At 48.1% G+C, this 21,047-nt stretch overlaps 1 protein-coding gene across 5 annotated transcripts; it reads right to left on the reverse strand.

Annotated features, from left to right (window-relative positions):
• Positions 1–668: 668 nt before the first annotated feature.
• On the reverse strand, positions 669–12,161 carry LOC140913659 (uncharacterized). 5 transcript variants are annotated; one of them, XM_073350431.2, is made up of 6 exons: positions 12,012–12,086; positions 11,092–11,266; positions 10,834–10,960; positions 8,929–9,042; positions 6,527–6,616; positions 669–5,934 (listed from the first exon to the last, which is right to left on the reverse strand). In XM_073350431.2, the coding sequence occupies exons 2-6, from the start codon at positions 11,092–11,094 to the stop codon at positions 4,493–4,495; spliced, it is 1,776 nt and encodes a 591-aa protein (XP_073206532.2). In that variant the 5' UTR covers positions 11,095–11,266; positions 12,012–12,086; the 3' UTR covers positions 669–4,492. The 5 variants fall into 5 exon arrangements, with proteins under 5 accessions (XP_073206532.2, XP_073206531.2, XP_073206526.2 ...); XM_073350430.2 differs by lacking the exon at positions 12,012–12,086 and adding an exon at positions 11,766–12,004; XM_073350425.2 differs by lacking the exon at positions 11,092–11,266 and having other exon boundaries at positions 12,012–12,161.
• Between the last annotated feature and the right edge of the window lie 8,886 nt (positions 12,162–21,047).

A 21,047-nucleotide genomic window follows, 5' to 3' on the forward strand; every position in this document is an offset into this window, starting at 1 on the left:
ACCTTGACAACGTGAAACCAGTGCACCTTAACAGCTCAGAAACCTAAAGCAAGTAAAAACCTCCAACTTCCCTTTTTTTTACAAGAGTCTCATGAGTTTTAACCATTTAGGGCTGGCAAACTGTTTAGCTAACATGTACTCCTCAGGCAGGTTAGTCACAGCACAGCTCAGGTTCACCAGCAGGAGAGAGAGGCACAATAACTCCTATTCACTTTGGGGTTTGATAGTGAGCCGAAATGTCAGGTAACCAGACTCAACAGATTTACTGATTGGAAATGAAGTCAGTAGAATTGTGACTTTAACCACGGTTCCATCCAGAATGTTGAACAGCTGTATCCCATCTGGTCTCCAACCAGGGGTGCCTTTTACACTTCTTAGCTGTGAAAGCAACCACTCCTGGTTTGCTCTCTCAGCCTCCAGCATGTAAATTACTCCCAGCAACACTGTATGAGGCCTATAGCCAGTGACTCCTGAATTACACTGCAGAGCAACACCAGCCAATTCCTAGTTCCAGACCTTCCCCCCAGAAATGTAACACATGGTCCTGTCCAGCCTTCTTCTGGACAATACAAGCTCATATAAACTCCATCATTTTATTAACAGAAAATGCTAGGCACAAATCCTGGTCTCAAATAAAGTTTCTCAAACCCTTCAATCCAAACACAGTGTTTTAGATGAAACAATAAAACAAGTTTATTAGCTACAGAAAACAGATTATAAGTGATTACAAGTAATGAGGCATAAAAATCAGGATTAGTTATAAAATAAAAGGTAAAACACAACTAATATCTAACGTAACTAGCTAAATGGATTCAAAGCAAAAGTCTCTCTCACCACCTATTGTATTAGTTTTATTGGCGGGAATCCTTTCAGTTTGGGACCCTCCCCAAGTGAGGTGTTACTTTCTTTGTCTTTCAGGTGTCAATGATGCCATGAGCAGAGAAAAAGAGAGGACTATTTGGGGGCACCTCTTCCCCTTTTTTATAGTTCATTCTCTTGTGAAAGAATCATCCCCAGCCAAGTTTTAGGAGACATACGTCTGTCTAGACAGAAATCTTAAGCTGTTCCTTTGTTAAAATGCCGATTTCTCACTCACACCCTTTCCCCTAGCCAAATAACAGCCACTTAACCAGGTGAAAGTCCATTCGATTTAGCTGATATTTGGCTGACGGGTCAGTCTGCCTTTTTGTCTCTGAGGAACTGGTCTGTGGGTTTTCTCTAGAACTATGACATGTCTAAGTAACATCATACAGTAGAAATCATAACTTTACATAGAATGTTGCCTCCCATATTTTCACAAGACAACAATGTTCAGCACATTACGAGTTTTCTAATAATACTTCAAAAGGCATACTTTGTACAAAATTGATCATTAACCTGAGGAGGGGTGAATATAGAGGTACAGACTGTCACAGGTTTCAGAGTAGCAGCCGTGTTATTCTGTATCCGCAGAAAGAAAAGGAGTACTTGTGGCACCTTAGAAACTAACAAATTTATTTAAACATAAGCTTTCGTGAGCTACAGCTCACTTCATTGGATGCATGCAGTGGAAAATACAGTGCAGAGATTTTATATACACAGAGAACATGAAACAGTGAGTGTTACCATACACACTGTAAAGAGAGTGATCAGGTAAGGTGAGCTATTACCAGCAGGAGAGAGAAAAAAAACACCTTTTGTAGTGATAATCAAGGTGGGCCATTTCCAGCAGTTGACAAGAACGTATAAGGAACAGTAGGGGGAAAAAACAAACATGGGGAAATAGTTTTACTTTGTGTAATGACACATCCACTCCCAGTCTTTATTCAAGCCTAATTTAATGGTGTCCAGTTTGCAAATTAATTCCAATTCAGCAGTCTCTTGTTAGAGTCAGTTTTTGAAGTTTGTTGAAGAATTGCGACTTTTAGGTCTGTAATCGAGTGACCAGAGAGACTGAAGTGTTCTCCGACTGGTTTTTGAATGTTATAATTCCTGACATCTGATTTGTGTCTATTTATTCTTTTACTGTCACAGTAATACAAAAAGGTAAGTATGTACTCACTCTGGAGAAATGTTTTGCAGCAGATACCTCTTCACTCTGTTCTAAACTATGAGCTCAGTTTTGCTCATATTTGTATTCTCCTCATTTACAAGACAGAAAAGTCCAGATTCCGCAGACCTTACACATCTTTTCTTATCTAATTATGCACAAAACATTTTAGCTGATAATAAACCACAGCACACAAGTAGCATAAAACCATAGAAATATTTGCACCAACTGTACCTAGCACACAGTTCACATTTAGCAAACCTTAACAGAGCATACATTTTGCGTCTGACAGATGTTGCATATACAATGAACAAAGGTTAGAACAAATTGAACTACTAGTAAATTTGTACAATAAAGCTTAGCATGAGCACAGAGTTTTCTGGATGATTTTAACTAGTTTAGAGTCTAACACCCCCATTTCTTCAGTAGAAATAATGGTTAAAAGCAGATTACAACTGAGCTGAACTGCAGCTGGCATAACCAGCTCCAGAAAGAAAGGCAGGATGGCTGCTTCTCCCCAACATCATCTCCCAAGAGTGACCAGAACATAACAAAGTCAGCACTGCAGGGAAGATTGCAGATCTTCTCTTGCACACACGGCAGTGCAGCCATTTCAGACTCATATTTCTCTTGTATTATTTTACTCCCTCCAGGAACGACGAGACAACAGTGACATAAAGTCCCATCTCATCATCGCCCTCTGACAGAGAAGAATGGCCACAAATTACCCCAGCTTAAGGAATGGGGAGACAATGGCCCAGTACTACTGCTCAGTTTGAACTGTGGATGTTGCTGGGACTAATATCTCTCCCTCTCTATTTAGGAATCTCTCTCTTGAAACAATGCTCTCTGGGCTCTCTGGGCTCCCTGTTCCCAAGCAGGATCCCCCCTCTGTCCCTGCCCCATGACCCCTGGGTGTTTCATATTCATGTCACACTCTGGGCTGGGACTGCAACTCCACGAGTTGTTTACAGAAAACACCTACAACAAGCAGCAAACCCGAGTCCCAGCCTGCAAAGCAGGGCAAAGTTGCCCAGAGAGATTTTCCTGCACTCCTTGCCACTTGGTGTCACGGCTGAGATCTGGGTACCTGTCAAGGCTTGTCTACACTACCACGCAGGGTTGATCTAAGATACCGCAACTTCAACTATGTGAATAGCGTAGCTGAAGTTGACACCGCGGTAACTCCCATCAACTGCACTTGCCCTCCTCGTTCTGGTGGTGTACTGGTGTCGACCTCCTCTGGATCGATTGCTCCCCGCTGACATAGTGGGTAGTGAAGACAAGCCCAAAGTGCAACAGCTCCCGCTAGTGTTCAAGACACCAAGCTATCATTCAAGACGCTCTAATCCAATGGGAGAGAGCTTGCCTGTCAGCAGAACACCTCCACCTCTACGACAGGCGATGGCTATGTTGGCAGGGAAGCTCTCCCATCAACATAGCTCAGTTTACACCAGTGCTTAGGACAGTATATTTTACATCTCTCAGGGATGTGGATGAGTGTTCTGGTAAGTGATAAGTTCTAGTGTAGACAAGCCCTAGGTGGCATTACAGTGCCACTAACTCATCCAGGAACACAAATTTGAGTTATTAAAAAAAAAGCCATTATAATAGGAAGTAACTGACATCTCTCATCCCTGCACTTGCCTTTTTTTTGGTGGATGACTTCTGATGGCACAATGAATCAGATGATGGGTAAGTGATGTAGTCAACGCTGATCATGACAGCAGCATCCATAGATGTCAAGCATTTGCATGTACCATCAAGATGACAAAGAAGGCAGGCCATAACCAAATGGCATGCTGTTTGTTGATCCGGAAACTCCAATCTCCAACCTTCCGGTCCTAGCTGGTATTGCTTGCCAGGCAATTAGGTGTGAAGACAGAGCCCTGGCTGCATTCTGCATGAAGCCAACTATCAGGACACCTTGCTTCATAATTTTCTCTCAAAGCCAAATCAAAACAACCTTCCTTTTGATTCAGTACTATGAGGGGCACACAGGGGATGTCACAGCCTTTCATTAACTACGGAGATGAAAGCTCCTTTTCAGTCTCTGCCAGAATCTTTACCCATTATTCCTTTTTCCAAACAGAAAAATCCCAGAACAAATAAAACAATTACTTCAATTTGTGGAGCCTGAGAGGATGGGAGCCGCAGTGAACAAATGGCTTGGGATAAACCAGGGCCTCCAAAGTGCAGTCTTGGCTCCAGTCATCTCTCTCTTAGCTGCAGCCCATAATGCCCACAATGCAATGTTTCAGTACCTCTTGGCTTAAATGCTCCCATCTCCAGGACCATACAAATTATTTTAACAAACCCAGCACCTTAACTCATGTCTGTTTACTGAAGAGGTGGGAACATTTCAGAGTGGGAGCAAGTTCTCCCTCTTTTACAGGCTTTAGGAACAGGGTGAAGTGAGAGATTGAAGAGGTTCCCTCCATCAAACACAAGGGTCAGGCATCTCTATTCTGAGTGGGTGCTCTGGTGTTTAGTAAGATATGATGAGCGAGCAAAGCGCTTCCCACACTGAGTGCAGGAATATGGTCGCTCTCCTGGGTGGGTTCTCTGATGCTGAGTAAGAGATGATGAGCGAGCAAAGTGCTTCCCACACTGAATGCAGGAATATGGTCGCTCTCCTGAATGGATTTTCAGATGCTCAGTGAGAGATGATGAGTGAGCAAAGCGCTTCCCACACTGCGTGCAGGGATAGGGTCGCTCTCCTGAATGGATTCGCAGGTGGTTGGTGAGGCCTGACAGTTGGGTGAAACTTTTCCCACACTCAGTGCAGCAATAGGGTTTCTCTCCAGTGTGGATTCTCTGGTGGCTCTTGAGATGATGTATATAGACAAAGCCTTTTCCACACTCAGTGCAGCGATGGAGTTTCCCAGTGTGGACTCCCTGGTGTCTAGAGAGACTGTCTGGATGACGGAATATTTTCCCACACTCAGCACAGCGATGGAGTCTCCCCATATTGTGGGTTTCCTGGTGTCTCCTGAGACTTTGAAGGAGACTGAATTTTTTCCCACACTCAGCACAGCAATAGGGCTGCTCCCCAGTGTGGATTCTCTGATGTCTGATCAGATGTTCTCGTAGACAAAATTTTTTCCCACACTCATGGCACAAGAAGGGTCTCTCTTCGCTGTGGATTTTCAGGTGTCTAGTAAGACTTGATATAACTTTGAAACCTTTCCCACACTGGCTACAGCGATGGGGTCTCTTTTCTGAGTGGATTGCCTGATGATTACGAAATGTTGATGAATCCATAAATCGCTTTCCACACTCAGCGCAGGCATAGGGTCTCTCTCCTGAGTGGACTCTCTTGTGGATGTTAAGTGCTGATATATGGAAGAATCTTTTTCCACATTCAGCACAGCAGTAGGGTCTCTCTCCTGTATGTATTCTCTGGTGGGCAGTGAGATACGATAACTTGTGGAATATCTTCCCACATTCAGAACAGGGATGGTCTCTCTTCTTTCTGTGAGCTTTCCCATGTGCTCTGAACTCCTTCTTTCTCCTAAAGGTCTCCCCACACTCGCTACAGTGATACAGTTCCTGTCTCCTATGAACCATCCAGTGGTGGCTTATCAGATCTCTCTGCACCTTGAATTCTTCTCTGCACACACGACAGGTAAATAGGGTCTTTCTGGGCTCAGCTTTAACCTCTGCAAGAGGCTTTAGATATCGCCTGGGTCTCCTCTGATGGCCTCTTGAGGTTGCTGGCTTGTTCCTGATCAGATTTTTCCTCTGCCTTTGGAGCCTGCACTGCCTCTTGTGGGGTCTCCCCCGCTCAGATTTCTTGGAATGCTTCTTCCCTGATGTCCCTGGGAAAGGCCTGAGTGGCTCCAGGTTGCCACGCCCTTCATCAGGAGTCTGCCCCTCAGCCCTGCTCAGGTTCCTTGCCCCTGCTTGGTGGGGAAGAGAATCCAAATGTTATTTCTTGTGCTGCTCACAAAGGGAAACCACTAATATTCCCAGCAGGGGGACGTGCCTGAGGAAGCGCCACACCCCTCCCCTCAGAACAGGGCTGACCCTTGGCACTTCAGTGTAAGAGGCCAAACTTCCAGGGGCCCCAGCACTGGGAAAGGAGGAGAAGGTCAGTGTCCCATAGGTCCTGATAACAGTCCTCCAAGTCAACATGAAAATCAGCCCCCAAAATCCTCTCTACACCGAGGCCCATTTCACTGGGGAGAACAGCATCACCACACACCAGCACTGAGGACCCCTCTCCCGAGGGACACACACGGAACACTCACACTGTGATGGGATCCCAACGGCTCCGTGTTCTATGGAAAATGGGGGAGGGGAAGAGACTGGGGGAATCTGCGTAAGGGGAGAGATGGGGTTTCTAGGGGGATGTCAGGGTGAGGAGCACTTCTCATGTTTGGGCTTCAATCCGTATTGTAATGCTCTGGGAGGGGAGAGTTTGCAGCTGATGGACGATTCCTGAAATGAGCTCCCTGGCTCCCACAGGTTCAAAGGTCAGAGCTGCTTCCCTACCTGTTCTAGGGGAAGAGCTTTGTGTGAGGAAGAAGCCCAAGGAGCTTTCAATTGCTGACCAGTCCCAGGTCTCCTCTGCATCTGGAAAACCTGCACCAAGACAAAAGGTCTTTGGTTGACAGCACATAGACCGAATTAATATCACTGAGGGAAGCCCTTTCCCCTGCACTGTGAATTACTCATTTATGGTCACTTGCACAGCGGGTTCCACAATGCACAAGAGGGGAAGCTACTTGGGGCTCGACAGTTACTTTGTACTGTGGTAGCATAACTGAGATCTTGGTTCCACAGCACCAGGTGCTGCACAAAATTGGAGAGAGATTGCCCTGATGTTGAAGAGCTTATACACTAAATACAGAAAGGGTGGGTCCTTTGACCTGAGTTGGGCCCACAAATTTACAAATTTACCCTAATTGGCCATTTAATTGTAAAAACTGTGAGAAAGTTTCTAAAGTGTTACAATACCCTGTGAGAATAAATGATGATGGGAAAAGGTGCAAAATATAAACAAGATGACAGAATTAGTCCAAATATAAAAGGCCTATAATGCAATTCAAGCACAGTGTTAAAATGATGGTGGTAAACAAAAGAAGTGTGGAACTGGATATTAACGAACCAAAATGACTGAGTTAGAATTTAGGCCTAACTGACAGAAAAACAGTGAGGGGCTGGGCTATTTTGCCCATTACTTCTTTTTGGTGTTTCTCAAAAGAAAACACTTTCGGGGGAAAATAAAGGAGCAAGACTGAATGCAACCCTTGCTGACTGAAAGAACAGCAACAGCAGGAGCATGCCAACAACTGCTGCAGTGAGCGATACCATCAAGCTGCCGCCCTGATCCTGATTTTGGGACCCCAGATCTTCTTCATCCTAATCCTAAAAGATGTCTTAACAAGACCGGACCAGAGAAAGGGAGCTGGAGGATACTGCCACCGTTACCAGTTCTCGCCAACTCCCCCAAATCACCTGGAATGTGAGATTTTTGTGCCCCTGTCCCTCTTAACTCCCATGAATTCTTTTCATTCCCCATCATATTTCTTCTCTTTCTTATTTTTCTCCCTTTGCCTTCTAATAAGTAAGAGTCTGGCTTAGCTGGCCAAAACTGTCATAGTTTGCAACCTTGCTGTAAGCCCATGATCAAAGAGGCAGCCAAACACATTGTCCAGAACAGACTAACGCTCGACAGGTTTGCCAGGCAGGTCTCCAATTGGCTGATCAGACCATGTGCCATGCCTGTGTTTCTCCAGCCATGAAGTGGCAAGTAAGAGTAAACCCGAGCTAGAAGCCACATGTTCTATCCATGCTGTTCTTTTCTCTTCAGTCTTGAGTGGGTTTATCTTCTTTTGTCTCCCAGGAAACGGGATCGGATTTTTATGATATCAACATCAGCTCCAGCACATTTCAACTAGCTGTTTCTCTTTTCCCCAAAAGGACAGTTATTACCATCTTTAATACCATCAAAAAGACTTTCAAACAGAGGCCTTTTGTCTGAAGAATTTCTCCGGGTAACGGGAAAGGAAACAAGGGACATTGTCAAAATAGAAGTTCTTAGGTCATACCTGACATTTCAAATGCCTTAACTCTTTTTCCTTCTTTTTCTGTATCTTTAATACAAGAATAGAAAGAATTTTTCACAGTGTTCTCCACGGTACTACGCAGGCGTCTGTCTCTGTATTCCAAACTCCAAACCTTATTTAACACTCTTTAATGTTAGCCATAACAGTGTCATATTAATACCTTTGTCTCTCTGGGCCCATGTAGTCTATATGAATTAATACAACATTGTCCAAGGTCTGCCAGCAGCTCAGTGGCAGAATGAGGAATAGAATCCAGGTCTCCTCACTCCCACAACATGATGTTGCCTCCCAACCAGTCCTCGAGAGTAATAACGAAATCCCTTATTAATGTCAATTCAGAGCCCCAAAAAGCAATGGAACAATGTTGGGTCCTTACAAAACTGGGCCTGAACTCAGAAGGGAGATTCCCAAGTGCTGCTCGGCCAATGATTCAGAAAGCCAGGGAAGGATTACAAACACTTTGGTGGACAGGATTAGATTTCTAAATGATGTTGACAAACTGGAGAATTGGTCTGAAATCAACCAGGTGAAACTGAAGAAACAAGTTCAAAATAGCTCACCTAGGAAGGAAAAATGAAATGCACAATAGAAAATGGGGAATAACTGGCTTGGCAGCAGTGCATCAGAAAACAATGTGGTGATTACAGTGGATCATGAATTGAATGAGAGCTGAAAATGTGACACTGTTCTAAAAAAGCCTTACAATATTAGACTAAAAATTATCATTCCCAGATGTATTGTCACTTTGGCCAAAATGTATTAGGATTCCAGCTGCCTTCAAGCAACTAATTTGTTCCCTGCTCAACACTTTAACTCCTTCCTCACCTGGGCGGGTGCCACTCAGGACGTCCTCATCTTCATCTTCTGTGGGACCCTGGACACAAAGCTCTTCCCCTCGCTCTATGCTGGAGATCACCACTGGCTTGGGGGTTTGGATTCCTGTTTAGAGAAAAGCATCACCCCTAAGAACTTCTAAGGACATTGTGCAGCTCCATATGCAATGTTTGTGCCAATTAGGCTTTGAGCTAATTGTGAAGGCTAATAGGCAATTGTTTTCCATGGAAACATGAACTGCAGCTTATGGTCAAAACTCCTGGTGCCCGGCAGTGGTGGGATATTGAGTTGCAAACAACCTGGCACCTGTGGAAAGGGGAGCTGGAGAGGAAAGCGGTGTCTGAAGGGATTGGGTGGAACACATGTGGCAAAAGCTGGATATTTCTCCTTGTCATAGGAAAGTTACTCTACTATGGCCCAGCACCCTTCTCCCTCCTGTGGATATGTTTACATAGGAATTAAACACCTCTGCCTGGCCTGGATCAGATGACTTGGGCTTGAGGGGCTTGGGCTGTGGGACTGCAAAATTGCTGAGTGAATATTTGGAGGGAGGGTCCCAGACAGGGCCGTTCCTACCTATACGCAAAGTAGGCAGCTGTGTAGGGCACCCGGAAATTTGGGGCACCACATTTCCTGGTGCCCTATGCAGCTGCATGCTGCTCCAGCCCCTGCTCTACTTCTTCCCCCACCCATGCTCTGCCCCAAGCCAGCCTCTTCCTCCCTGCTCCACCCCAGCCCCAACCCCACTCCACCCTTTCCCCATGACCCCCGCCCATGCTCCACCCCGCCTCTTCCCACCCCAGCTCTGTCCCCACTCCAACCCTTCCCCAAAGCCCCCACCCCTGCTCTGCCCCAGTCCCTCCCCCACTCCACCCCTTCACCAAAGCCCCCGCCCCTGCTCCACGCCCACTGCGCGCCCACTCCCCTGAGGACTGCAACAAGGAAGCACTGACCGGCGGCGGGAAGGGCAGCAACCTGGCCCCAGCCGCGCCACTGGTGAGTGCCGGGGGGCAGTTCCCCCCGTCCCCCAAGACAAGACACACCCCTGCGGAGGCCTAGGGCTAGCCCCTCCCCCCCTACGGAGGCCTGGGGCCAGCCTCTCCACCCCCCTGCGGAGGCCTGGGGCCCCAAACGCACACCCTGCGGGGGGGGGCGGGGTTGCGTAGGACCCTAGAATGGCTAGTGATGGCCCTGGTCCCAGAGCCCTAGCTCCAACCCAAGTATGAACATATACACTGCAATTTTTAGCCCTCCAGCCTGAGTCCCACGTCCTGAGTCAACTGACCCAGGCAAACCACGGCCGTGGTGTTGGTCTTGTATACCAGCTTAGATGAACCCAGTCTGTCTCTCTCCTTAACTGTGGTGTTGGCCTTTCATCCTGTAGCCTGCAGAACACAGGGCCCTTTTCTGCTCATGTGCTCAGCCTGGGGAACTACAAGAGCCAGAATTCTCTTGCCTTAAACTGTGGAGCCCTAGTGACTATGGGTGGAAGTGCGTCCCCTTGAAGACATGCAGTGTAGTTATAGCCCTATCAGTCACCGGACATTAGAGAGAGCAGATGAATGAGGTAATACCTTTTATTGGACCAACTTCTGTTGGTGAGAGAGAAGCTTTCCTTTCCCAGACCGGAAGAAAAGCTCTGGGTGGCTCAAAAACTTCTCACACTCACCAACAGAAGTTGGCAAAATAAAAGATATTACCTCACCCACCTTGTCTCCCCATGAACTGGCTGATCTCCTCAATTAAACATGCCTCTATCCATCCACACCCATGCCCCCCTCCTCCCATAGACACCTCTCCACCCAACCACTCACACCAATGCTCCACCTCAGTTACGGTGTCTCTGTGCAGCACCCAGTGCACTGCGGCCCTGATCTTACAGACACAGCTCCTCACCTAACGAGACCAGAGTCTGGTAATTTTCCCACATAACGTGTTTGTAAAGTTGCCTTTGCTCCTCGCCCAGCAGCGCCCACTCTGCTGGGGAGAAATACATGGCCACATCCTCAAACGTCAGCGACATCTGAAAGGACAAACAACCCAACTCAGCATGGCAAAGTTTACACATGGGTAGAGGAAGAGCTGTTGCAGGTGAGGCAGACGCACAGTGGTCCATGGAACTGGGAGGGCCCTGGGAGGTTTGAAAGTTTGTACCATTGCTATGGGCGCAGGTTTGTCCGATTGTACAAAAAGTAATGGCCAGTGTTCTCTGTGTCTGTGACTCCTCACACAGTGGTGGCTTCGAGAGCTGGGCCTGGACCCCTGCTGTGGGTGTTGTATCCTGTCACAAAGAGCTGCATCACTGCAGAGGCGTCTTTCTCCGGACCCTCTGTCGTGATGGAGCAGACAGGCCAAATGTCAGTCAGCACACCAGGTCACACAGCCCCACTTACATTGAGCCGGCACACCTGACCCTCTGTCACCAGGCTGGGGGGGCTGGGCAGACCAAACCAGAATAGCACTGCAGCCCCTCCAGCCATGATGCAATGCAATTTATTTTCCACCTTTTCCCATCAAGCAGGAGCAGCCCAGGCTGGTAGCGCTGGAGGCCCCGGGCTGGATCCCCAGCACGCTGCCCGATGGGGCGCTCACAGAAGGAACCTTCCCCCCGCGGTACCCACGGACCCAGCGCAGCCTCCCCCCGCGCTCCCATCGCCGGTGTGTGCAGCGGCCCCGGCCCGGCGCCGAGCCCGGTGTCCCGAGCGGGCCGGGCCCAGCCCCCGTGGCACAGGCCAGGGGAACCGACCGAACGGAGCCGCCCCCCAGCCCCGGCCGGTGCCTGCTCTGCGGGGAGGGGTCAGAACCCGGCAGCCCCCGCAGCCCCGCACCGGGGAAGGGTCCCGCCTGCCCCCGTCAGCGAGCGGGGGGGCTCGGTCGGGCTCTCGCTGGTTGGGGCGCGGACCCTGCCGGGCTCCGCTGCACAGACCGGCCCCCGGGGGGTGGCTCCGGTCCCAGGCGCGGTTCGGCTCCGGCACCAGCAGCAGCCTCCTCCCCGGGCAGCGATTCGCAGCCTCTGCGGCCGCTTCCCTCCCTCCGCGGCCGCCTCTGGCGGCGCCTCCCCGGGCCCCGCTCACCGCCCCGCGCGCCGGGGCTGCAGCCTGCAGAGGGGGCTCGCTCCCGCACGCGCCGCTCGGGCCGGGCTCGGCCCCCGGGTCTCCGCGGCGGGCACGAGAAGGTCCCTCCCTTCGCCCGCCCCCTCGCGCAGTCATGCCTGGGCCTGTCTAGGCTGCGGAGGACCCCGAGCTCTGTGGGTTTAACCCTTAAGCATCTCGGTCGGGGAAGCGAGTTGCAGGGGGAGCCACTAGGGGAGACGGGGTGAAGCCGGTTCCCTGTGGGTTGGTGGCTCCCATCCCTTGTGCAAAGGCGGGTATCGCACCAATGTTACAGTGGGGGGCTGGGCGCCCTGTGTAGGGTGGAAACCACTTCAACCCGGGGGGGCTGCTGCATCTGCACCCCCAGCACCCTGAGTTCCAGCCCCCGGTGCAAAGACCATTTCTTGGTAATTCATCAGGGTGAGCGACGCCTTTTCAAACATTTCACCAGAATATGGATTGAGATTCATAACAGTGTCTATCAGTAAATCTATATATTATTTAATAATTGTTTAGATCTGGAACTGGGATGTGAGTGGCTGTAAGTAATAAAATACTTTTGGGGGCATTGTAACTTGTGCCGTTAAGATAACAGAAAACAATTTCCAGAAGTGACATTCTGTGTCTGGGCTACGCTCTGCCAAATATCATACCCGAGTTTCTAGTCTATATTATTTGACAGTAGTCATACCACATGTATGAAAAAAAATCAAACAAAAGCAATAGTCAACCAAATTATGGCAGATCCAGATGTAATGTTTTCACATAGTTTATATGGACAACAGTTACAATTTAAGAAGTCTGTAGGACTAGCCCTGCATTCTTCTTAGCCAAAATAAGAACAAGAAAAGGGCTCAATTTATCAGAACTTACTTCATAGTTGTATAAATATCTAAAATGTTATAATTTGTGTCATGTCTTTTGCATGGTGCACAACAAAAATTATTTGAAGAAACTATCAGACACAACCAGCCCCCCAAAAACATGTTTATTATTTATATATAAACATACACGACCTAGCTGAGTGCACACTGTGGTCAGACTGATTTTCAGATGGCTTCTAAAATACAGATCACAGTAAGTACCATCAGAGGGCTCACAAACAACTTAAAGGGTATTACAACCCTATTCCCACACACACTACAACTAGTTAAACCAGGCTTTAATGTTGCTGTGAGAGTTGCACAGTAGTAGTGTGGCTTGGTACACTTTACTTTTCAAGTTACTTGGAGAACTCTTCATCTGTGCAATAATATCTCCACTTCCTTTCCTTTTAATTTCCAGAATTCCATCACAGAAATGCCAACGCTCGGTTTGATCAAGTTTTTGGAAACGTACAAAATGGTTCCCAGTGTTGTATGTTATCCTAACAGTTTTGTGCCTGTAATGACAGCACCTTGGCTTTAATAAGTGCTAATGTTTATTCAAATCACTTTGATGTTTTCTACTGAACTAATCAATATTTGGAACACTATGTTTACTATTAATCTTATATCCAGATTACATGGAAAGGAGTTAAAGAAAGGGCAGGCGAAGGATTTATCTGCCCTTGGGATATTTCTTTTTCTGAACAGTCAATGCATGTATCTGAAAAGATGCAGTACAGTACTTTAATATAAAGGATCCCCTGGGAGAATAACATGAGGGGGAAAGGAGTCCAGGAGAGCTGGCTGTATTTTAAAGAATCCTTATTGAGGTTAAAGGGACAAACCATCCCGATGTATAGAAAGAATAGTAAATATGGCAGGCGACCAGCTTGGCTTAACAGTGAAATCCTTGCTGATCTTAAACACAAAAAAGAAGCTTACAAGAAGTGGAAGATTGGACAAATGACCAGGGAAGAGTATAAAAATATTGCTTGGGCATGTAGGAGTGAAATCAGGAAGGCCAAATCACACCTGGAGTTGCAGCTAGCAAGAGATGTTAAGAGTAACAAGAAGGGTTTCTTCAGGTATGTTGGCAACAAGAAGAAAGTCAAGGAAAGTGTGGGCCCCTTACTGAATGAGGGAGGCAACATAGTGACAGAGGATGTGGAAAAAGCTAATGTTCTCTAATGAACTAATCAATATTTGGAACACTATTTTTACTATTAATCTTATATCCAAGTTACATGGAAAGGAGTTAAAGAAAGGGCAGGCAAAGGATTTATCTGCCCTTGGGATATTTCCTTTTCTGAACAGTCAATGCATGTATCTGAAAAGATGCAGTACAGTACTTTAATATAACACCCCAAATACATTTTGTTTTCTCTCAACTTACTTGCCATCATGCACAGAAATTGCTGGTGGAAATAGACGAGGGTCATATTTTAGAATTTTTCTGTGATTGGACTTAACCTCCAGTGTAATGCAAAAGATTTGTGGTTCGTCATTAATGAGATGACATTTACTCAGTTGATATACGTTGCACTTGTTAATTTTGATTCTGAAACTGTAAAATAAGCAAAAAACCTGCTAGCTATTATACCACAAATATTTTAACTAACCAATTCCTGCTTTTGTTGTTAGTGCTGAACACTAATGACACCTGTATTTACCTATTCCTAAAGGTTTGTATTATGTGACACTGTGTTGTGCAGAAGGGAATTTTCTTCACCAGTTACTGCAGATAGTTCCTGTATAATTTGGTGCTGTGTCTGCCTCTCCGTAAAAAGTTCTCCTGGTCTGTAAACTTGACACAACCAACTACTGCACCAAACATCCATGTGAAGGAGGAAAGTTGGTAAAGGTGAATGTGGAGAGGGATCAAAAAAGGGCTTCAGAAATTCATAGGTATTAAGGCCAGAAGAGACCAGTCAAACATCTATGTCATCTGCATAACACAGGCCATGACATTTCAATGTATTACCCCTCTGTGGAGCTCAACAACTTTTGTTTGGCTAAAGCATCTTCCATTATGGTGTCCCCGAGACACAAATCCCATCTTGCAAATTAAAGAGCACATAAACTACAATAGCATATAGTTCAAATGATTCTAAGCAAAGCAATTCATTGCAAGTAGCCAGTTTGCAACAAATCGCTGACAACAGATCTTAAATTACTTTCAAGTTTATATATGTATACACTGGTGCCGCATAGGAGTCGCACCGAGGGCCATGTGCTGCCCCCGGCCTGCTGCCTGAACTCCAGGGGCAGGGCCGGCCAGAGTACGCAGCCGTGTAGCTGCGCTGCTCGGTCCGCCGCCAGAGCTTAGGGATCAGACCTGGGATACCTCCCCAGCCTCGGATAAAGAAGGATGGGGCCGGGGAGTGGGGGGTGAAACACAGGATGGGGAGAGTGTGGGGGTCCTGGGCTAGGAATGGGGCGGGGATGGGTAACATGGGGAGGTCACGTGGCCCCCCTTAGGGTGGTCCCCACTAGCTGCTGCTGTAAGTATACTTAAAACACACACACACGTAAAGCATACACATACTAACCCTATATACTGCCCTATACACTAAACCATAATTAAAAGTATATTAAGCTTACGCTATAAATCTGTTGCTGTTTTCTTTTAAAAGTCAAATCACAGCTGTGGCTGCTGTTCAATTCCTGCTCAGTCAGCTTTGCCCGACTCCATCTTTCTTTTCTATCTCTGCCGCAGTTCTTCTTTGGCTTCTCTTGCTGGCTCCCCGGCTCTTCCTGCATGCCTCTCTCCTTTTCAGACATAGCCTCCGGACTTCGAAACTATTGCTGGCAACTGGCCTTTTACGGTTATGCTACATTGTACCTCTTTCTTTATATAGCTTCCTATTCTTAGACCTGGTCTACACTACAAGGTTAGGTCGACTTTAGCCTCATTAGGTTGATTTTATAATGAACTACACAACCAGCCCCATTCCGCCAACTTAAAGGTCTCTTACAATCAACTACTGTACTCCTCCCTGACGAGGAGAGAAGCGCTAAAATCCACCTTCCTGGGTCGAATTTGGGGTAGTGTAGATGCAGCGCTGTGCAATTAGATGTTCTTGGCCTCCGGGAGCTATCCCAGAGTGCTCCAATGTGACCACTCTGGACAGCACTTTCAACTCTGCTTCACTAGCCAGGTATGCAGGAAAAGCCCTGGGAACTTTTGAATTTCATTTCTTGTTTGGTCAGCGTGGCGAACTCAGCAGCACAGGTGACCATGCAAGCCCAGAATCGCAAACAAGCTCCAGCACGAAGCGAACAGGAGACAGTGGATCTGATTGTTGTATGGGGAGAAGAATCTGTGCAGACAGAACTCCGAACCAGCAGAAGAAATGCTGATATATATGCCAAAATCACACCAGGCATGGTGGAGAGAGGCTACATACACAGCAGTGCCGTGTGAAAATTCAGGAGCTCAGGCAAGTGTACCAAAAGACAAAGGAGACAAATGGTCGCTCCAGATCAGAGCCCCAGACATGCCGCTTCTATGATCAGCTGCATGCCATTTTAGGAGGAGACCCTACCAGTACCCCAACACTCTCCATGGACACCTGCAAGGTGGCATCCTCAGCCAACAGCTGCAAGGTGGCATCCTCCTGGCAACACGGAGGAGGATTTTGTGGATGAGGAGGATGAGGAGGAGGGGAATGCGCAGCAGGCAAGCAGAGAATCCGTTCTCCCTGGCAGCCAGGACCTTTTGCTCACTCTGGAGCCAATACCCTCCCAGGACCTATTGTTCCCGGACCCTGATGGCAGACGAGTCACGTCTGGTGAGTTCACATTTGTAATGACACTACAGGAGTTAAAAGCAATTGTGTTTAATGTTTGATTTGCCCTGAACAATTGGGATGCATTCGCGGCCAGTACAGTACAGCTAATGGAAAAGTCTGTTTACGTGACTGGGGATGGAGCGGGAATCCTCCAGGGACATCGCCGTGAAGCTCTCCTGGAGGTACTCTGAAAGCCTTTGCAGAAGGTTTCTGGGGAGGGCTGTCTTATTCCACCCTCCACGGTAGGACACTTTACCACGCCAAGCCAATAGCAAGTGGTCTGGAATCATTGCAGCACAAAGCATGGCAGCGAATAGTCCTGGGTTTTGGTTGCGTTCATGCAACTTTCGGTCCTTTTCTTTCTGTGTCAGCCTCAGGAGAGTGATATCGCTCATGGTCACCTGACTGAAATAGGGGAAGTTTTGTAAGGGAACAGTAATCCCTTCTGTTTGCTGATTAGACCCCGGGCATGCTGGGCTGTTTGCGCTTGGCTAAAAGGGATCATCTTGGAGAACAGCCATGCTGGGGGAGGAATGTGTGTGTGGAATCCACGTCCAGTACCAGAAGTGGTGCGGCTGTGTGGGGGGCTGGGGGTGTGCAGGCTGCTGGGTATTTGTGGTGGAGGGTCTGTGCGGAGGGCTGCTGGGCATAGCAGTTCCAGGGGATGCTGGGCATAGGAAGTCGGGGGCTGTGTGACACGCCATGGGCCCACCCCCGAGGGCAAGGCGCAGGCTGGCAGCACAGGGCTGGGCGGGCCAGTGTGCATCTGGCAACTGCCTGTTTGTATACAGTGCCCTTGCACTGGGCTGGGCAGGGTGGGGCCGGCCCCACCATGCTATGCTCCATTGCCCCTGGCTGGCCCCTTGCTCTGGGGACCGACCTCCCCACGCCATGCTCCTTTGCCCCCATGGGGGCCCACAAATATGTTTGGTGCCGAGCCCATAAAAGGTCAATCTGGCCTTGTCCACGCCGACAGTGCACGGGCTGTCCCCTCCTTTTAAACAGCAAACACAACCGGCATTGGTTGCTATGGGAAAGGAGGGTGCTGCAGTTTGAAATCATTCCCACATGTTATGAACGCGGAAGAAGACAACCCCATGTACCCTTTCGCTCACCATGGCTGTGTGCAAACCAAATTTTGTTGCCCAGCCATGTGTGTTGTGTCACCCTGCTGGTAGGCACTCGATTTAAAAAGCAAAATGTGACCTTGTACCTAAAACACGTGCTGTCTGCTGTGAATTGCTTGATTCACTGTGAAATCGTCTGCCTTTTGTTCTCAGAAATGAATCTTCTGTAAAGTCTACTCTCCCTCCCCACCCCCAGCCCCTGCAGCTGCAAATGTTTCCATGCTACCCACATCAACTCCAGCCTGAGGTTATCGCAGATTAGAAAGCGAAAAAAACACACTCACGATGACATGTTTTCAGAGCTCAAGCAATCCTCTTGCACTGATAGGGCACAGCTGAATGCATGGAGGCATTCGGTGGCAGAGGCTAGGAAAGAATACAGTGAGCATGATTGTAACATGTAGGAGGAGATACTGAGGCTAATGGGGGAGCAAACGGACATGATGAGGCGTCTGGTGGAGCTGCAGGAAAGGCAGCTAGACTACAGAGCCCCGCTGCGCCTGCCCTCATCGCCAAGTTCCATATCTTCCTCACCCAGACGCCCAAGAACATTGGGGCGGGGGCGGAGAGAGGGAGGGGGAGGCTCCAGGCACCCTGCCACTCAACTCCAGGGGATGGCCCAAGCAACAGAAGGCTGTCATTCAAACAGCTTTGATTTGTAGTGTGGCTACAATAAGCAATGTGGCCTTGTCCTTCACTCCACCTCCAGCCGCCCGTGTTATCAAACCCTTCGTACACCTGGGCTTCCTTTTACTAGTCAGCATTGCCAGTGATCTCAAGTTTTTTTAATAGATAAAAAATGAATGGATTGAGAACAATAGGGACTTTATTTCCTGTGCCAGCTGTGGTCGAAGTGGGGAGGGGGGATTGGTTTACAGGGAAGTATGTTCACTAAAGGGGGCAGCTTTACATCAAGGACAAACACACACAACTGTCACACCCTAACCTGGTCAGTCATGAAACTGTTTTTCAAAGCCTCTCTGATGTGCAGCACACCTCGGTGTGCTCTTCTAATTGCCCTGGTATCTGGATGCTCAAAATTGGCCACCAGGCAATCTGCCTCCACCTCCCACCGTGCCATAAATGTCTCCCCCTTACTCTCACAGATATTATGGAGCACGCAGCAAGCAGCAATACCAGTGGGAATATTGCTTTCGCTGAGGTCTAACCTACTCAGTAAACTGCGCCAGCGCTCTTTTAAATGCCCAAAGGCACATTCTACCACCATTCTGCACTTGCTCAGCCTATAACTGAACTGCTCTTTACTGCTGTCCAGGCTGCCTGTGTATGGCTTCATGAGCCATAGGAGCAAGGGGTAGGCTGGGTGCCCAAGGATAAGTATTGGCATTTCAACGTCCCCAGTGGTAATTTTCCCCAATGGTAATTTTCCGGTCTGGGAAGAAAGTCCCTTCTTGCAGCTTTCCAAACAGCCTAGAATTCTGAAAGATGCAAGCGTCATACATTTTTCCTGATCATCCCATGTTGATGTTGGTGAAACGGCCCTTGTGATCTACCAATGCTTGCAACACCATTGAGAAGTACCCCTTGAGGTTTATGTCCTCTTTGGCAAGATGGTCTGGTGCCAGGATAGAGATATGCGTTCCATCTATCGACCCATCCCAGTTAGGGAACCCCATTGCGGCAAAGCCATCCACTGTGTCCTGCACATTTCCCAGAGTCACTATCCTTTTTAGCAAAAAGAAAAGGAGGACTTGTGGCACCTTAGAGACTAACAAATTTATTTGAGCATAAGCTTTCATGAGCTACAGCTCACTTCATCCACTGCATGCATCTGATGAAGTGAGCTGTAGCTCACGAAAGCTTATGCTCAAATAAATCGGTTAGTCTCTCAGGTGCCACAAGTACTCCTTTTCTTTTTGCGGATACAGACTAACATGGCTGCTACTCTGAAACCTATCCTTTTTAGCAGAATGGTAATGATTGCCCTGGCTACTTGGATCACAGCAGCCCCCATGGTAGATTTGCCGACTCCAAATTGATTCCTGACTGACCGGTAGCAGTCAGGCATTGCAAGCTTCCACAGGGCTATTGACACTCGCTTTTCAATTGTCAGGGCAAGTCTCATCTTGGTATTCCTGTGCTTCAAGGTGGGGGAAAGCGACTCGCAAAGTTCCATGAAAGTGACTTTAAGCATGCGAAAGTTTCGCAGCCACTGGGAATCATCCCATACCTGCAACACTATGTGGTCCCACCAGTCTGTGCTTGTTTGCCGGGCACAGAATCAGCGTTCCACTGTATCAACATGGCCCAATGATGCCATGTGCTAATTGCCACATCCCATGCTTTCAGGAACATCTGTGTCCATGTCCTCCCCACAGTCTTCCTCATGCCAGCTCCTAGCTAGGCTCTGCACATAGTGCAGGATAATGCGTGAAGTGTTTGCAATGCCCACAAAAGCAGTGTACAGCTGAGCAGGGTCCATGCTTGCCATGCTATAGCGTTTGCATGGAAAAAAGGCGTGAAACAATTGTTTGCCATTGTTTTCAAGCGGGGGTGGGGGAGACGGATGACATGTACCCAAAACCAACTGCGACAATGTTTTTTTTCCCCATCAGGCATTGGGAGCTTAACCCAGAAATCCAATGGGCAGCGGGGACTGTGCGATAGCTACCCACAGTGCACTATTCCGTGAGTCAATGCTAGCTGTGGTACTGAGGATGCACTCCGCCGACCCAGTGTGCTTAGTGGGGAAATGCACCACTGACTTTATAAAATCAGTTGCTAAAGATCGACTTCTATAAAATCGACCTAATTTCGTAGTGTAGACATGCCCGTAGAAACAGTTCCCTCACTTGCACATGCTCAGCCTTGACCACTACCCCGGAATTCGGAGTGACAGCTCTGACCTTTAAAACAAGTTGTGACCAGGACGAGTGGCTTCCGACCAACCAGCTGCTTAACTGACTGACCTGTCCGTCCCCCCTTACTGCACATGCCCAGTAGTTGCCGATCTCGCACGATGCTCCTTGTTGTCCTTTACCCCAGCGCTGTGACTCTGCAGAGACACGTCCGCACACACTTGGCTCTTTGCCAGCGGCCAGCGCAACGTTTTCTTTTCTTTTTTTTTCTGAAGAAATCCAAAGTTCTTACTGAGCCGGCTCCGAGCCCGCGGCAGCCGTCGCAGGGCGGAGTGACTTCTCCTTACTCCGAACGGAGATCAGAACTACACAGCAGGGACTGGAGAATTGGCTCTGGTGATACCGTGTTCACTCC

This window comes from Lepidochelys kempii, chromosome 6 (genome assembly GCF_965140285.1).
Source record: "Lepidochelys kempii isolate rLepKem1 chromosome 6, rLepKem1.hap1, whole genome shotgun sequence".
NCBI classification, from domain to species: domain Eukaryota; kingdom Metazoa; phylum Chordata; order Testudines; family Cheloniidae; genus Lepidochelys; species Lepidochelys kempii.